The 19,095-nt window shown below is 40.4% G+C and overlaps 1 protein-coding gene across 3 annotated transcripts in view; it reads left to right on the forward strand.

Moving 5' to 3' along the window:
• PTBP1 (polypyrimidine tract binding protein 1) overlaps positions 1-19,095 on the forward strand; it is a 31,490-nt gene that overhangs the window by 644 nt on the left and 11,751 nt on the right. For 2 of the 3 annotated variants that reach the window (XM_052800708.1, XM_052800707.1), the window contains exons 2-5: positions 3,892-3,922; positions 15,612-15,687; positions 16,663-16,835; positions 17,878-18,024. In XM_052800708.1, the coding sequence (XP_052656668.1) occupies positions 3,892-3,922; positions 15,612-15,687; positions 16,663-16,835; positions 17,878-18,024 (427 nt within the window). The remainder of the gene's footprint in view (positions 1-3,891; positions 3,923-15,611; positions 15,688-16,662; positions 16,836-17,877; positions 18,025-19,095) is intronic. The other variant, XM_052800709.1, reaches the window with a different exon arrangement.

Genomic DNA, 19,095 nt, shown 5'->3' on the forward strand with positions numbered 1-19,095 from the left:
TTTGGGCGCGGGGGGGGGGGGGGAACGTCCCTCGCGGGGGGCCCGGCCGGCTGCGAGCGCCGCGTGGGCGTGCGGCTGGGGCGGGGGGGGGTGGTGTAAGCAGCACGGCGCGCCTCCGTGGCGGCCCGGCCCCGCGCGGGAGGGGGGGGAAACGGCGTACCGGGAGCGGGCGCACCTGGCGGGGGGGGGGGGGGGGGGGGGGCGCAGCCGGGGCTGGCAGCTGATTCACGCCGGGGCCTTGCTCCTATTGTCTGGCGCTTTCGCAAGCGGGGGGGGTGGGGTGCGGGAGGGGGTGGGGGGGGGTGTTTCTGGCTGGATTTTCTTTTGTGAGCAGTTTTTCGGTCAGCGCAAGTTTTGCATCAGTTTCCAAGGAGCTGTAACGCTCCCGGGCACGGCGGGAGGCTCGCTTGAAGGCCGGTTTCCATTGCAGTGTTACCTGAGAGGCGTAGGTAAAGCTGCAGCGGCGGAACAGAGCTGTTCTCGTGCTCCCTCCTCTTTCTATTGTCCACTTCTGAACTCCTTCGAGATGAAACTTCCCTCCGCGACTGTTTGACTTGTCTCGTTTTTCTGGAGCGCGACTCTTTTATCTTGGGCAGCACTGATTTCTCTTTGATCACCACCTTGTCTGGTGTCTCGCTTCAGAAGTGTTTGCCTTAAAACTGATGTTTTATCAAGGCAACTCTGTCAGAAGTGAGGTCTTCATATTTCTCTTGTCTTGTGTGGCCTATTTTTTTAGTGATCTGATTTTTGTTTCATCTAGAGCGCAGTCGTTAAAATATTTCTAAAGGCCTCCGAGTAAGCAGTTTGTTTTCCCAGAGCCTTAAGTACGGGAAGCCCAAATTAGTGCCTCCTCGCTTTTTGCCTCGGAACACTAGTCTGGTGAGAATTAGGCGTAGTCACATGTCTGGTTTTTTTACACACTGAAAAAGTGGCGTCTCAGTGTTGTTTTCATCTAAAAAACCCATAAAAATCGTGTATCTTACAATTAATTTTTGCAGTCCAGGATGCAGTTCAGATTGCTCTGCTTCTTTTAACAAGTTGCTCATCATGCTGAATAATATTTAAAAAAAAAAAATCTTCAGCATATGAGATCATACATTCTAATGGCAAAAATCAGTTTATCAGCTGTCTTCATAGTTCCTAGGAAAGCTGATTTACTGTGTATATTAAAATAGTTATTTGAATGTAGGAATTTTAGTATAACATGAGTCTTAGTTATCCATTATCTTTTGAAGATCTTGGTGCATGGTCTGTTTATCCTGTGAAAGCTGTCTCCTGTTGAAACTTGGAAAGCTGCTTCTGAAAATGGTTTTACGTTTTTGCCTAGCTGGCAGTGAGTGGCCTTTGGCTACAGGCTGCTTCTGTCTGCTTCTACCTAAAATGATATGTAGCTGTGCTTTTCAAATGATCCCGTTTGAATAAGTTGCTTTGTTAAAGCATGTGAGGAGTTCATATGGGAAATGCTGCTTTGGAAAATGACCTAGAGGTTTACTGGTGCTGCTTAATTTTTCCCCTGATTGAGTAGGAATTATCCCATTCCATGTAAAAAGTAATTTTTATGAAAGGCTTTATTGCCTGCTCTTTCAGAAATGAGGAAAGTTTTAATCTACTTAAGATTGACATAGGAGAAGAAAAGGAAGCTTAAGAGATGATAATTTATTGAGGGTGTGTGTGAACTGGAAGTATATTGCACATTTCTTGAATAAAAATTCTTAAATACTGTTGGTGCTTGTTTCATGTGCCATTTGTTATCAAATGGGTTACAACAATATTCCAGGAATCAATAATTCTTGGCAAATAAAAAAGCTCTTCCTGTTGGATAATTTTAAATACTATCCCCTGTTAAGGCTACTTTATGTAAAACATTTCCTGTGTGTGAGGCCCACAAGAGGAACAGGAAGTAAGAGAAATTGCTCTGGGGTAAGTTCAAGAATTTTGGAAACATGGGAGATTCCCTGTTCTTATTATGCTTTGCTGGAAATAATTTTAAGGTTATGAAAATCACTGGGTTTATGTATGAATTTTAACTGGAGAAATGTGTAGAAATGCGTACTCATAGAAGATTTAGTAATTCTAATAGGATGATTATGATTCTTTAAACTGATACGTGCAGATGGGTTTCATTAGTTCATTACTGCTGACCCTCAAAGTGCAGCAAAACCCATCTGTCTTCATTGGTGACCAGACACCAGGGGATCGCGAAGCCCAGCATTCTCATACAGAGTGTTCTTGAAGTAGTTCACTTGAAAAAAAGAAACTATCGCGTGGCTTCCTGGCAGCAGCCATTGGATCAGACTGTAACTCCAGCTGTAAAGTGCTGGGTTATGATGACATGGCAGGTTGGTTTTGAAGAGGAAGTATGAGGAGCTGAGCTGGCTCGTACTTGTGTTATGGCTTATTTGTAGAGCTGGTGAAATGTGAATGACTTAGTAAGATCGAACAGTATTTAATACCCTGAAAACTTACGAGTTGTTGCAGGAGCATAAGGAAGGAACAACTACTAATGCGAGTTCTCTAGCATTAAATCTCTTTGTAGAATTGTTCTTGAGTACTTCAGATTTCATGTTGCTGTTTTAATAATGACTGCCCTGCCTTCTGCTTCTCTGCCATGTTTCCTTGAAGTTGCTGCAGGTCTGTTAGCCAGGCACTTTTGGATCCTTTACTCGAATTATGGTCATCTGTTTGAAAGATAGGAGTTGAAAAAGGCAGTGCTGCATATGTGTCAATCTAAAATGATAATTTCTGCTCTCAGTTTTATGTTGCTGCTTTACAGTGGTTTGGAGTTACAAAAAGAAGATATAATCTTCAGTGCAAGGGTGTAACTGAAATCCTTAGACTGTCTTGAGCACTCCCACAAAAGAGAGTAACATGTAGGTACTGTACTATTCTGGAAGATTACCCAGGTACAACATGCCAAGCTGTAGAGAAGTCATTCCGATTCTGTCAGTAAAAGAAGTTGCTCTAAGTAGATGTGTGTCGTGGTATATGATGCTCGCTGCTGACGAGAGCTAGCACAAGTTGCTTGAGGTACAGCTAATGCTATTTTTCATGCTAGTTAATCAGGAAGTCTCATTTTAGGAGGCTTAAGCATATATGGTAGAGTTTAATAACTGCTTTTTCCTTCAGGTCTGTGTTAGGGAAAAATACTATTTGTTTTCCTAAGCAGAATAGAATTAATAGAGGAATCTTGTGTACAGGCATACCCCAATCTGGGAGCTGCCTGGACCTCTTCCCTGCTCTTTCTAATTGTGCTCTGTTAGTCTGGCACTGGTCTGGCTCCAGTGGTGTTAGCGTGGCTGGAGGGCTGCTGTAAGCCTGGCACAGACTCTTAGCTTGGCTGAGAAAACAGCCCAAACTCGGCGTGGTGTGTGCTGTCTGTCTGTGGTACCATTGGAACTGTAGCATTAGTAGTCTTCAGTATTGACTCGATAATTTTGCTAGAGATAGCCTCTTTGCAGCCTAGCAGAGGTTACTCCTTTGAGTATAAGGTTGTTAAGAATTGCAGAAGTGAATATTGGTGATGGAGTGGAGTCTTGTCACTTTTGCTCTTGGTTTAGTCTGAGGTGGTGTTTGAATCGCATCACATTCCTGTGAAGAATGCTAGGCTGTGTTAACTGTGGGTTTCTTGGTCTTAGCCCCCCCCGTGGTACCCTTGCAAAAAGAGCAAGCTCCACTATAGGAAGCGGAAGAGCTGCAGTTTTCTAGCACTGCTGGGTCTTGGGTCTCCACCATCACCATCTAATAATTTTTCTTTGTATAAACTGTCCTTGGCTCACTTGCAAAGACAACTGTGCACTTTGACTTGCTTTTTTTCTTACTACTGTAAACTATGCTGGATATTTGTGGCAAACCTATCTAACTTTTTAATCCTTTTCTTTCTTTTTTCTACAGCATTGTCCAAGATATAACAGTTGGTACAAAGGTAGGCACTTCTCACTTTTTCTCTCTTTTTACACTGCTCAGCATCTGACCTAGTTTTAGCCTCACCAAATGTAGATCTTCAGCTTTAAAGGGTTTTTTTTTTCTGGTACCATGTAAATTGGTTTTAACCAGAAGGTAATTTAGTTTCATGTGCATTTAAAACTTGTATTATGGCTCAGCATTTAGCTCTTGGTGTTTGCACATTGATTATCAACTCTCAGAAAAGAACTTTACTGCATTTAGAAATAGCCCTTTCCCCTACTAAAATGTCAAGCCATGCTTGTTATTTTTGTGCTAGACAATGCTTCTCAATGGAGAAATTGGTCTTTTTTTCTTTTGAGAACTCTATTCCCTTTGAATGTGAATTCCTATTCAGTTATATGTCAAAAATCCTTCTGCCACAAAAAATTGAGTGTTTAGCTGTTGATTTTTATCTCTTGAGTACAGTAAATATGACCTTTACCCTTCTAGTCTCAGGTTTTGAAAGTGCAGACTTAGCCCTGAAACTCAAAGTGCTGACAGGAGCCTCCTTATCTGCTGTGCGTGGTAATAGGCTGTTGTGTTCACAGGATAAAAGCTCATTCCTGTGAAATGTTAAACTGGAATGTGCAGGATAGACTGGCACTCCTTCATGTATTAAAGGTTTTTCATTTCACTTTGTGAACATTGTAGCTAATGCTCTGGGATTGGGATTACAGTAAATTCAGCCCTGTGAGTTCTTTTTATTAGATAGTGTGTGAATGTTGGCCCTCAAAGTAGTAATCTGCCAGTTTTTTTTAATGGCCCAAATTGTGTGGTGTTAGCATCTTCATTATTGACTGAGAGGGTTGCATGTGGCAACTTGAATAGGCTGGTGAAGTGATGCAGTGTGTGATAGAACTCATTTGAGGTAGAGCTGAGCTTGTATAGTGTGAGCTCTGTCAGGTCTACATAAGTGAAGTAGAAGCATTAGAGAGAATTTGCTCCTAGACAGCAAATAGTTTTTTGTATTGGAAGTACAAAATTAGATGTGACTGCTGTTAAGCATAGGCATGTTTGTTAGTGCTTTAGGGTTTGAGAAGCATTAAATGCATGAAGGGGCTCTATATCTAGGTAAAAGTCCCCTCAGTTTTATCAATGTGTAGTTTGCAGCTTTAGGTATCTGCAGCTTTAAGAAGTGGTTTTACATAACTAAACTTGACCAGGAAGCTTCTAAAACTGTAATTGTAGTACTCGGTGAATCTTGAAAAGCTTCAGGATGTGGTATTGTGTGCCTCATCACTCCCATCTGTGGGGTGATTTCAGTCCCTAGTGCAGTACAGTCAGATGTCTAAGATGAGGACTGGGAGAAATCCCATCCAAGTGCTTTCATTCCTAGCACAGGACAGAACTGTGACCACGATTGTGCCAGTTGTACAGTGGGGTAGGGAGTGGTGAGACACAGCATCCATCAAAAATGAGGTTTCTTGTCAAGTCAGACAAGGCAGGTTTTGAGAAAGTTGAATCAAAATTTAAAGAGTGGCAGAAGCAAAAAGGGAAGTTGAATCATCTTGATAAAGGTAAGTTTTAAAATTATTTTTGACATAGCCGTGTTACCTGATTTTGTTTAAATAAGTCATTGAATATGCTAGTGCAGATCATGTAATAGAAGTACATGCTTTAATGTTATGGTGTAACATGTTACTCATGTCATGGATTTGCTTAGGTGAGTTAGAATCCTGTTTGCGCACAGCTAGTAACAAAGCGAAGGCTTCTCTTATGCCTGCGTCCTCTACGTGGCTGTGTGCAGGTCAGCTACGTCCAGACAGTTTCCCCATACTCTGCTTCTTCTGTACTACTAAAGATCCTCTGACTGCAGGACTCTTGCATGGAGAGAGGTACAGGCATCTCTGTTTCAAAAAGCTGTGTAATCAAATCATGTATCCGTTGCTTCTTAAAATAGTTATCTCTGTGGTAAGTGTAAAACCTCATTGGCTACAAGTCTTCTGAAATTTTGCTGTTGCTTTTGTGTTGCTTTCACTTCAATCTACCCTCCTTTGGTTTGCCAGTAAGTAGTTTGAAGGGACTGCAGAAGAAGGTTTCCGTAATATCATAGAAGCATTTCAGTGTTGCCTTTGCTGAAATAACTACAGTGATAGATCTCTGTTCATCTATCAGCATTTGTTTGATCCCTGGGGCATCACTGAAATCACTTCAAGGATTAACTGATTCCCCCCTTCAGAAGCAGATGTTCTTTATAATTGCTTGATAACTTAAAATAATGCTGTGGAAGTGTAGTTTTGTCATCTGCTGACTTTATAAAACATATACATAGAAATGAGATTCAGGTGGAGATAGGACTACTTTGCTAGTGTCTATTCTGAAAGCTGTGCTCACAAGAGCTTGCTGGCTGAGCATCTAAATTAGACATGAAAATTTGAGCTGGAAAACTGTTTCTAATATGCGCTGTAAACTTATTCATTCTTGCCATGTATGTACAACGAAGGTAGGAATGGTATGCCATCAAGTTTAAGGTATTGGAAAATTACAGTCCCCAAAAGCTGTCAGCTATTGTCATACTTGAGGTGATATGTTACTGAGACACCAGTAGACCTTTTTGATGTTCTGTTCTTGTGACTGGAATGTTGCAAAGTTGGAGAATTTTCAGACAAGTAGCAAAAGTGCCTGTGACTTAAAACATGGCTGAGCAAATTGTCAAAGATAACTTACAGTGGCCTCTTGGTTGTCTTCCTACTGTAAGTGTTCCCAGTTGTTAAGTTGAACTTCCAAATTGAGGACTTTTTGAAAGTATGTATCAGTTTGCTCTACTTTATTGTTTTAAAAGGGAGGGTGCTGGCACCTTCTTTTAGGATTTTCTCACATAATTTACATATTAAGGGTACTCATATGCACTTCTATTAATCATTCTGAGGTCTTCGTTGTATTTAGGTTCTGTAACTTAAGTAGTCCCCAGATGTTCTTATGGCTTACTACTTGAGCACTGTACTGCCTGATGGTCTTGTTTTTAATCACGATGGTAATAGTAGTAGGCATTCCTGGGCTTCACATCTAGCCTAGTCCACAGGCTCTTCAGTTTAAAGTGTGTGAATTTGTTTAGGAAGCTCATTACAATTCTGGTTGAGGCTCTTGATTCACAGCCTTCTGGAATGTCCTGCAGATTAGAAACACATGATTTAAGACTTAGTTCTTCCATAATTTCATTGCTGTCTGAAAAGGAAGGAAGTGTATGGCCTTAAGATGGAGGCACTGTATTTGAACTCTAAGGTACTGGGTCTGACCCCTGCAGTTGCCTCTTCCAAGTAATTTGATCAAGATCACTCTATCTCCTTTCCCTTCCTTTAATTTGCCTAGATATCACTATCTCTTTAAGCTGCAACGGTCTCTGAGCAGGGCTGACTTACTAGAAAGAGTATGAACTATGATATGTCGTTATTCTTTAAGTGAAATTGTGTTTCAGTGATTGGAAAAAGTCTCAGAATAGTTTAGGTGCTGAATAATCTTGTAGTTTCTTGGTTAAGTTGAGCTCTTTTTGAAAGATTATGCTTCCAGAAACAAAAAGTACACTTCTGTGGCATTTGAGAAGTTAATTTTTAAAACAGGGTTTGCTACAGTGTGATACAGGCTGACTGCATAGAAGTGATTTGTGATCAAGCCAGGATCTTTGCCATGGGAACAGTAATTATGGCTTCAGGCAGCAGGCCAAGAATGTTGTGAGGAAATTCCAGTCCCCTCCTATGGCTTTAGTTAGAGGCTGCAACAAGCTGGCTCTTGTGGCCTCTCCAACAGGCATGATCACACATGTAAGCCACATGTTGGTAGCAAGGTACATGGATGGTAGTGTCTTTTGCCAAGCATGGTGTCAGATGGATTTGGTAAATAGCTTGGTCTAATCTGTGTTAGTGTTGCATGCAGTTTTTATGCACCTGCGTCTTCAATTTATAGATAACTGTCCTTTGCAGGGCAATTGGTAAACCCTCTGGTTGGGTTATGAAAACTGTTTAAATCTGTATTAAGTTTAACAGGAGTTTAAGCTATTGGTTGAAGCACAGGTGCTAAGCAAGATTGCTACCACAGGCTTATCAGCTATCAGATCTGTTTAAAGCAGTTTCTCTATCACATCTAAACCAATTTTTTATGTGGAAGCTAGCTCAACTTACTTGCACTTGGAATGGCAACCAGCTGTGACTCCTGTTGTAGATGAAAATGAAATTGTGTGAGACTTTCTAGAAAATGATCAGTTAATAAAATGGTTGTAGAAAATATTCTATTTTAACCTCAGGCCTACTTTGTCCTCAACCTGTGATTTAAAAACCAGCAAAATATTTCACACACATTAATTTATTGAACTTTTATCTTTTTAATCCCACAAGTGTAGGGATAGACTCTGGTCTCTGAGTCACATCTGTTTCAAGTATTGTCCAACTAGAAAACGTAGATGTGCTGGTGCCACATTTGTTGTCACCTCACACTAGCAAGAACAGTAACCATTATTTAATTTTGAATTCTACGTGGTTCTGGTATAGCTGTCTTCCAAGCTTCATATGAAAACTTGTCGAATACTGTGCTTAGTTCAGCAAGTGTGTTTTGGTAATCCCAATGTAATGATTGCTCAGTGTTTGCCAAAGCAGATTGTAATTATTACACAACCGCAATTTAGATGAGATTGAATTAGTGTGGAGTTCCTTCTAAACCTGCATGTTCAATTTGCCCTTTACAGATTTGGGCACAAAATGTTCTTTCATAGGTTCCAGTTTCCCAAAGTGACTCATCCAGCAGTATTTCTTTCTGATAGTATTTGTATTAAGCTTTACCAAGGACCTGTCTGTTCCACTGCAATGATTTAAAAAAGCTCAAGGTTGACTACTAGTTAAGTTTCAACTTGGGAACAGTATATCATAAAGCTTGGGTGTGTGCTACCCTACAAAGCCAGAATGACTGCATTACTGCAGTACTTGGAGTTTAGGAATTTGGGGCTATTTAAAATGGCCACACCTTTTATTTGCTCAAAGGGCAGGTTTGTTTCACAGAGTGTCTCCATAGTAGCAAAGACTGAGAAAGAAAGTCAGGGAGGGGCTGATGAGATGAGTGGGTTGAGGATCCGGCTTCCTGCTAAAGCTGGTGTGTGCTTGAGCTCATAATGCATCTTATTGCAAAATCTTGTGTCGGGTTGTATGAGCAATTGCTTTAGTGTAATACTTGTTTCCAGTGTCTTTTAGGAACTCAAAAAATCTCTGTGTACTATAGAAATGGTAGCAGCTATTGTGGCAGTACATATGGTAGGAAAATTTTCCTAAGGACTAAATTCTTTGCAATGCTTTGACCAACTAACCTAGTTTCAAAGATGCTGAAAATGTGTGTGTACCCAGTATGCTATTGTGAATCTTAGTGGGAAGTTTACTGTGCTGGCTCTTTTGTGAAGGTATTAGACTAAATCTTGTCCAGACAAGAGTGAGGTTATAACAATTTTAAAAGCCTTAAGTGGTAGGTGACAGGTGTTTGCTGGCCCCAGCTGAACAGAGCATGGTTTAAAAAAAAGTATGTACTCTGAGCCTGCCAGGTAGGCTAATGCCTCCACCACAGATTCACTGTATCAATGTAATATGCTGACTACAGGGTTGGATTTAATTTGATAAATGATACAGGGGTGCAATGAGCAATTTGGTGAAATAAATTGATTTTCGCCCCCCCGCCTGCTTTTGGTTCCAGTCAGATGATAAACTGTGTCAGAGGGGCAGTGGAGGGGTGAGTGACACACTGAGCTTGTTAACTGCTGTTTACAGACTGGTGGAGCAGCAGTATCACACTTCACTTAGCAGTCTTCAGGATCTTGTAAGTTATTTTGTGTTGATCTTAACTTTCCAACTTTACTAGGACTGAAGGAGGATGCATTTGTATAGTGTGTTCTGCAGAGGTGCTTTCACAAAAAAGTTGACTCATGCTTTCTGTTTGTCACCCAAATTGGAATGTTTCTTTTCACACTGCCCTACCTTTAAATGACTAAAGAGTGCTTGAGGTGGGGGGCGGGAAGAGGGGTGCATGGGGGTTAACATAAGCAAACCTCACTGGAATTGAGTCTTCTGTGGAAGACAAGGAAAACTGGCATCCTTCTCCCGAGTGGTTTAAATTTAGGTCCATTCCTAGCTCTTGAATCTCTCGGCAAAAAAATGTAGGAATGTAACATGAGTGAATGATGATGTCATCAGGCTGGATTGCTCGTATTAGTTTCTTCGCAAAGTGATTTGAGCTTTCCATTCCTCTGGGATTGACCTCATACAGAGCCCTTGAAACATACTTCAGAGGCCCTCAATTCTTTCTGTGCTCAAAGAAATTTTTTTGCTGCTTTGATCAGAGCAAAGGGTTTCTGTGAGCTTCTCAATGATTTGTGTGTCATTTTGTGTGTAAAATACTGTGGTCGTCTCTTACTGGGTCCAAAATCTTTTTACAAACGTAGGGAAAGTGAAGTAGAACAATGCTTGCATGCTCTGGTAGGGAAGAGTTACAAAACTGTCAGAGGGTTTTTTTTATCTGAAGTTAAGAAAAGCAGACCAAGGACTTCTAACAATACAGATTTTTGTTTTTGTTTTCAGGGGTGGGGGAGTTCCAGGTGCAGCTTTGTTGCCTACTTTGCTTTTTTTAAGTGCATGTTAGCTGATGGCCTGTATGCCTCCTAAATCTATCCTGTCCCTCACAAGAATACTGCTGATACTGGTATCCTTAGTCTGTTTAAAAATTGTTAGAGCAATGTAAGGTGTTCCATATCCAAAGGTAGAGAATGCTGCTGCTATGAAGGATTTCCTCAGTGAGCCAGGGAAAGAAATAGTTTTTTCGTAGATCTTAAGCTTGGCTAGCCTGTAGCTTGCTGGCCGCTCTAGTCATTGTCCTCTTCTTTCCCATATGCCCTGTCTTCTTGCTGTTGCTTTAATTTTGCTTTCTGCCTGTAACTTGTTGCTTTCTGAAAGTTGATTAATATCACCTGTTTGTCTTGAAATTACTGTTTTTATGGTTGTTTAGTTCGTATTTGTTTCTAGCCTTTTGCACAGGCAGAATGCAGTTGATCTATTGTAATCCAATTAAAAAAAGTGACTGGATCTTAAGTAGATAAAGGATTATATAGGGCAGCTGAATTTCTGTAGTGCTTCTAGGTGTGCTGGTAGAAGCTGAGACAATCTCTGGCTTCATTCCAAACTGTGGTAAAGTTCAGGTAAAATCCTGGTGACAGTGAGACAATTTGTAGTTTTCATATGAATTAGCAGTTGCTTTTTAAGCTGTGAAAGCCTAGACAAATTAAAAATTCTTAGAACTTAATTGTTAACACTTTAAAGCAAAAAAAAAAAGCTTACAGGCTTGGGGGGTGGTCAGAAAAGATAACTTGGAAAAACATGAAATAGCAGAATTCTACCTTGCAGCAGACTGTCCTTCTCCAATTCAGAAAAGGGAACTAAAGAAGTATTGATAGCAAGACTACACGGAGCATGGGTGTTTTATTAAATTAATGCAGCTTGAGCAATAGACCTTTTGTAGCTATGAGTGTTGCAGACAAAAGGAGGCTGCTGTCATAGAAACGCTCCCAGGCAGTGTTTTACCTGGTAGTAGTATGCATGCTGACTGGTGATTTTGGTGGTAGAAACAACCTTACCCTGGTCTACGTAAGGTCTGGCAGTGTAATTTCAGAAGTGGTATTTGCTTCCTATGAACAGGAAGAGGAGATTTGTTAGTTCAAATGAAGAATTTCATGTAGAGCGGTGTTACTGCTAGCACACTGTTGCTTCTGTTAATCTTGTCATAAAAATACCAGCTGCAAAAGAATTGGCTAAATGGAAATGTCAACATAAATTAATGCCTCTTGTGAGCAGGGATACGAACTTCAGAATCTGAAGAACTGTGTCTTGAATGAAGCACAGTATAGCTGGGCCTCCCCATGGTAGTCAGAGAATAAAAAAAAGGTAGAAAAGTAGTGTTGTGGGTTGATGCTGGTGAGCAGCTGAGCACCCATACAGCTATTTGGGTTTGCATAGTTTTAAACTTAAAGTAATACTTCAGGATCAATAGCTTTTCCAATATAATTCAAAACACCCAGTGGATATGTTGTTGGTGAGAAACTCTTCTAAACCTTTTAAAACAACCAGGCTTCCTTTGGTTCCTCTGGCTCTACTTAATTAGGATACTTGGTATGGAGCATTTGAATTTATAACATGGTTTTAAAGCTTATTCATAGCTCCTGACAGGTACAGGGAAAAAAAAAAGACATTAGATTCTGGAAAGAGATTATGGCAATCACTGCAAGTGTAAAGACAGACAACTGATACAGGTTCCTGCTGAAGTTCCTGAGTGCAGATTAACAGAGCGCTTGTTTTTGATTTGCCTCAGGTTGGGTCATTCAAAAAAAAAAGTGTCAATAGAGATTTCGTGTGGTTATCTGAGATCAGCTCCAACAGTAATGGAGGAAGAACAAATGCCAATGAAAAGTCATAGTTGGTGCAACTTCCTTCTGCTGTGGGAAGCTTGGCAGCACGGGTCTGTACCTGTGTGGGGATGGCAGCACTGTGTAACCAGTGTTAACTTCTTCGTGCACTGGGTATGCTCCTCTTAGGTTTGCACTTTAAAAGCCATTCTTTTAAAGGGAGTCTCTGTGGAATAACTTTGGTATAACTGCACAATACGATGTATTTACTGCCTGTGTTTCCTCGTGTAGAGAAAAGACCTTGGAATAATTGTAGTTTTCCAACTGCTGCAGTGTTCCCTCTTCGTTTGCATGTACTTCCAGCTGGGAAGCTTACAAATTGACTGCTGCTTCTTTTGATGTTGAACAATCATCCCCCTCTGCCTCCTGGCTCTGGTCACAGCGGGCAGTGTAGACTGTCTCCAAGATAAGAGGAGTGGATTTGAAATTGCTCTTTCATTAAAGAAACATCGACATGTGGAAACCAGCAGCAATAAGCATTCCTTGTCAAAGTGCCCTGCAAGTAAATTTTCAAATATGTGAGAAAATGTTTATTTTAAACAAGCCATTAGGAAAGTTAAATTTGGGGAATTTAAATTCTTTCCATAATAGTATAAATGTTTGTTTTTCCAGTTTATAGTTTCCTAGTGTTGCCTCCATGAGAGCCAAATATGTGGCTCGTTCTCCTGGTGTTTCCATGATGGATTGCAAGGGCTGCCTGAGTATGCTTGCACAGATGGATTGATTCATACTGGGACTGCTGGAGTTCTGTATGTTCAGAAATTTACGAGTTGTTATTTAAGAACATTTTTTTTAAGAAGTTCAAGGCCCATTAGGGCCGATGCAAGGGGTTTCCTGAGGCCAGTAAACACTTGTCTGTGTTGGTAGGGCTTTTGTTTGCTGGTGGGTGGTTCTTGTAAATAGCTGCCAGTTGTATCCTGGGCCACAGAAAGTAAAGCTGTACCTGTAGTGTTTGCAGCAGTTAAGGCACAAGAGTGTTTTTACAGTAAACTGCTGGATTTTTTTTTTTTTTAGCCTTGGAATTATGCATTAGAATCATCAAAAGGATGGAATCACAGTCTAATAGCCTCCCAGACTAGCTTGCCTCTTGCTGTACCCAGGAATCCAAGTGCTAATTAGAACAGCTGTTAAAAGGCCTATTCCTAATTACTGTACCATGTTAGAAGAAGATGACCTTGCTGGGTGCCCATAGCCTTTGTGGAAGTTGGTCAGTGCTTGCAGGTGACCAGCAGCAGCACATGAACCATGGTTTTGGAACCTGGCCTAATTTCTTGTATTCAGGACATCAAAGTCCCTGAGCCTGTCTTTGAAGAGCTAGCAGTGAGTAGTCAAACAAGAAATTCAAGATTTGAGGGGGAAAGAAAAAACCCAAACCTGTGTCTGTAATGCGGTGTTCTGGGGCTTCTGTGTGACCTACTTTTCCAACCTGTTTGCTGGGGAAGCGAGCGGAGAGCTTTTGTTGTCACGCAGATACTGTTTCTGCAGGTGCCACCAGATATAGGGCATGGTGGAAGGTAGAGTGTCTGGTGGCCACAGTGTGAAGCGGGGTATGTTTCCATCAAGATGGGTGGGAGTTAGCCAAGGCAGGGATGAGCTCTGTTCTTTTTTTCTGTTGGTGAAAGCTTTTTAGTGTGGCATTTCTGTGTTAGAGTGATGTAGAAAATTACGAGAGAGTGCTTTTGTGTGTTAGATTTATAATATCATGTTTGCTCACAGTTTACAATGGGATTTGAAGTCTTCTATGTAACTTATTTGAAATTAAGCCATACTGATTTTAAGCTGTATTATGTATATAAGTATAGATTGTGCTAAGGAGTAATTTGTAGTCTTGTTTGCTTTTGTCTTAGTAGTGTTTTTCATACCTCCTACTTAGGTTAGACTACTCTTGGTCAGTTGAGGTAATTTGGGTGAGTTTACAGGGAATGCTGTAATCAATTGAAACATATACATGGTGTACAGTAATCTGTTCCATAGATCTGTTTAGCTTTATTTGCAGGGAATGGAGGAGAAGTGCCAGGTGCCTGCAATTCAATAACTTTGTGCAAGTAGATGGAATTACACCTACAGCTACTAAAAGCCTAGAATAAATGCATTTCTGTAATTCTGCAATACCAGTTTGTTTAGGTAGTCGAATTCTAGTAGAAACAGCTCATTTTAGAATTTTTTGTCAAATGCTTTCTTCCTCATAGAGTTGAAATGCACAATGCTGCAGTAAGAAAAATCAAAGAATCGAGGTGTTGGGATATGCTGTGCTACTCACAGCTTTTTGTTTTGCAAGTAGCCATGTTGACTTTAACGTAGAACAACTCCTAGTGTGAGAGGCAATAGAGGATGGGATTACTAAGATTTTGTACCTGTGGTACTTTGGTTTCTCTGCTTCAGAATGCTAGCCTGTCTTTTGACTTAAATGTGCTTGCTGAGACTTTATGGTACTGTAGTCCTAGAAGCTGTTGCTGCTGTTCTGGGGATTGTGGCTAGAAGACAACAAAGCAGTGATCAGACTAGTTTGCACTAGAATGCAAATTACTAAATGTAGACCTATTTCTGCAGTAAAATTTGAAGAGTAGCTTTTTGCTAGTAGCTAGCTTTGCTTTACTGATCTGCCCTTTTTTGGGGTAGGAGGGGGAAGAGATCCATTTCTTTCAGGTCTCAATTTCTGAAAGTTGCATCTTCTGCTTGTAACTGGAAAATACACATCTTGGGTTCATAATTGCCAAGTCGTACACTAACAGTTTTGGCCAGCTTCTGGTACTTGTCTTTTGCTTAAGACTTCCTTACTCCTGGTAACCCCCAGTAAAATAATATCTGTCCTCTTGATGAACGCCAGGAGGCCTATCTGTTTTGCTATTCCTGATCAACTACAGTATTGTTCTAGCTTAACCTAAAAGAATGAAAATCTTGTCTGATACGAGTAGTCAGAAATCTGTTTTGTTAGATAGACTAGGAGAATGTGAATATCAATGCAGAACGCTGCATTTAGTGGCTTCAGACAATTCCACAGTGCTTCAACTTCTAAGATTCCTAATGCTTAGCTGAAAAGAGAGATTGGATGGTGCTACTCAATTACTAAATTGGATCTTACTTATACTTAATTTATGGAGGTGAGGTTCACAGCCCACTGTCAGTATATTTTCACTTACGCTTCTGTTCAGCTCCTCTACAGCTTAATATCAATTGTTCTGCTTTAGGAGTACCTGAATAGAATTTAGTAAAAATGCTGTCAGTTTACCTTTCGTCTTTTCTTTTCCAGCGGGGATCTGACGAGCTTTTCTCTACTTGTGTTACTAACGGACCCTTTATCATGAGCAGCAACTCTTCTTCTGCAGGTAATATTGCCTATAAAAAAGAATAACAATTTATATTGCAAATACTGTGAGAATGTCTGGTTTTCCCCCCACTTAGTCTTGATTTTAAAATCTCTTTATTTTTAGTACTTACTAGGCCTTTTGTAGGACAGTGCTGAATAATAATAGACTTCTGCCCTATACCCTTGAAAGGTTAATAGACTGAATAAAATTGTTGCAGGACAGTTGCTAAAATGATTTTACAGAACTAAAATGTGCAGGTTTTGCAGTAAATTGTTACACTTAAAGCACAATTGAATTTCATGTAGGGTTATTTTGGCTGTATGTTAGTTTGCTGCTATTTGGGAGTCTTACACCATCTAGAGGTTAGTAATCCCACCCAAGGCAGTATCCTTGGGTGCTCAGGCCAGATTTTGCCCTCTGCTTGTCAGTGTCTTGAATTGTCTTTCTTTGAGCTACCATTGTCTTTTGAGTCCCTTCATGGTCTGCCAGTGGCCTCCCTGCCAGACTGTGTCAGCTCATGTCTTTGGTGGTGTGCTGCTGACAGTCTTTGCCATATGTATAATCCATCTGATCTAAAATTATGCTTTGGTTCATATTTGTTTTAATATCACTTGCTTTAAGATGTCCCCTTCAAACCACTTCATTGCCAAGAACACCAGTCAAAGTGAAAAGGAATAAAGCAGCAATCTAGAATTAGTGGCTCAGACCTACACAAAGCAGAAGTGTGGGTGGGTGTGTACTGTAAACAGGCTGTAAAATGGCCACTGGAGAGTTGATTCCATTGCAGTGGCATTCAGCTATGTCACTTGCATCATGTAATTTGGGGGGGGGGGAAAGCCATGTGTCTTCAGACTCTAGTTAAATTAGACTTTGGAATTTCTCTGTAATAGAGAGTAATAACTGGATGGGGAGCACAAACTATATGTCAAAAGTTGTAAGCGTGCATATTCTTTCAAACCCACTCTAATAAGCAGTAACTCTTGCTTTTTACAGCTAATGGAAACGACAGCAAAAAATTCAAAGGCGATAGTAGAAGTGCTGGGGTCCCATCCCGAGTAATCCACGTCCGTAAACTCCCCAGTGACGTCACAGAGGCAGAAGTCATTTCTTTGGGCTTACCTTTTGGCAAGGTCACCAATCTTCTAATGTTGAAAGGAAAAAATCAGGTATTGTCTCCATAATTGAAAGCAGGGGTTATGTCAAAGGCTTGATGAGTTTGTCATCAGTAAGCCAGATCTGAGTTGTTTAAACAACTGTCATGTATTAGGAGTCAATAACTTCTGCATACTATTATTTTACTTTTCCATTATTATCCCATGAGCTGTAGAAAATAGTGTTTTCAGGCTGTACAAGGAGGCAAGTCCATAATTATAGGTTGTTACTTATAATTAGCATTATGCCTGGTTTTTAAATTACAGATCAGGTAAATTATTTGGACAGCAGTGACATGAGTTGGCCTTTTTCACTCAAGCTGGCTTGACAGTTGAGTAACCACCAGTGTAACTTTGCATATTAAGGACACCTTTACAGATACAATAAATTAGCTGAGTAAAACTAAAACACTCTTGGGTAATGCAGAAGGTGTGCACTAATTTGGTAACTAAAATTGTCTTGCAAATTAAGGAGTAAGAAAGCAAGCCAACTTTTAATCATTGCTTAAAAAACTATGTCTTTAATCTTAATTATGAAAATGTGCCTCTGATATATTGCATGGTGTGATTATGTGTAAGTACTTAATGTAATGATTTGCTACAATCCCTTACATTTTTGTTTTGAAGTAGAGAAGACCATAAAGGTATGGAACAGTGAGTGAGCTTACTGCTCTGTAGAGAAATATGGGAAGTTGCTTAATATCATAAGTGTTAAGAGTCTGGGTTATTGCTGTATTTTTGTGTTCTTGCAGACACTTCTGTCATTGCCAGTTTCCTAAATATATGTAGCAAGGAGATCTTAGGATGAGACTGAAACATTACATTAAATCAGTCTGGACAGTGTAGATCCTCATTTGTTCTATGTACAGTTGGTTCTTAATTCTGTGTACAAAAACTTGCATATAAATGCAGCTGTGAAAATCAAATACAGTTACAGTTCAGCTGGAAGGTCCTCCTAAAGTTATCAATTGCCTCATGCTGTTGTGTACTCTTAATGTTGTCTCCTAGTGTGAGCTGCTTTGATAATATGTCACTGTTGGGTTTGACTTCTGCACAGGCTTTCATAGAAATGAATACAGAGGAGGCAGCCAACACCATGGTAAACTACTACACCACAGTCACTCCAGTCCTTCGAAGCCAGCCCATCTATATTCAGTTCTCCAACCACAAGGAGCTTAAGACAGACAACTCTCCAAACCAAGCAGTTAGTTTTTGTTCTTTACATTGTCATACTGGTGGGAGGGATCGACAGTTCTCCACTACTGTTTTGATTTGTGCTGCTGGTGTAGGCCTGGGAGGGTTTTGAGATTTGGTTTAACTATCAAAGTGCTAAACGGAGCATACTAGCTTCTAGCTTGTGGAATAAGGTCTCCCATAATAGCTTTTACCCAAAGTCTCAGTGGACTGTTAAATGAGCTGCTAAAACTGCCTTAATGTCAGGGGAAGAAAATGCATAGTGAATATGAGATCATGAGAAATGGTGTTTTAGCATTCTTTAGTTAGAAACAGTAACTGAATACCTGTCTAAAGACTTAATGTCTTGTGCTTTAGGACCTTTGTTTCTAATATTTGAAAGTTTTATATAAAATGAAGCTTTGATGGGGCAAAACTTGTGTCTGCAGTAGAGCACAATCTGTTGCTGGTAAGTGCTAGTTTTGAGGCACGCAGCACTTTTGAACACAGCAGTTCTTAAGGCTTTGGGCTGTCTAGAGTTTCTGTGCAAGATACGCTCTGCATAGGGTAAAAAGTTCCCTTTTTTGGCTCAACTGTTCTTGGCAATCTTTCAGGACAGGAACACTGGAAAGAAGTTCAAGTTACTTGTGCCTCCTTATCAGGGGTGGCTGCTGAGTACATCCAGTTTGCCTCCTCTCACTTTTCAGGCTGACGTTCATCAGGATCAGAGCATCTAATGCTGTACAGATGAAATGCTACTATTCGGTGCATCTAACAAAGCCAGAATCTGATGCACAACAGTGAGCACATCATAATGTTATATGTGTGAGGGGGAGTCTACAGGAAAACTCCAAGTCAGTTTTCATTCCTGGATCCCTATAGCAGATGTGCATTAATCTTTCAGCCTTGTCAGCTTCTGTAGTGTTCTGGGGGTGGTATTTCACCCCAGAAGAGCCTAGTTTTTTTCTTTTTTTTTTTAAACAATGGAGTGTAATTTTGCTGCATCAGTAGATGCTGAGCAAGGTTCTAGCAGTAGCATAAGTACTTCATATTTTATTTAGTTTGTATTTTTGCATTGCTCTTACTGATTGAGGTGGTCTGT

This window comes from Harpia harpyja, chromosome 11, assembly GCF_026419915.1.
Source record: "Harpia harpyja isolate bHarHar1 chromosome 11, bHarHar1 primary haplotype, whole genome shotgun sequence".
NCBI lineage: Eukaryota > Metazoa > Chordata > Aves > Accipitriformes > Accipitridae > Harpia > Harpia harpyja.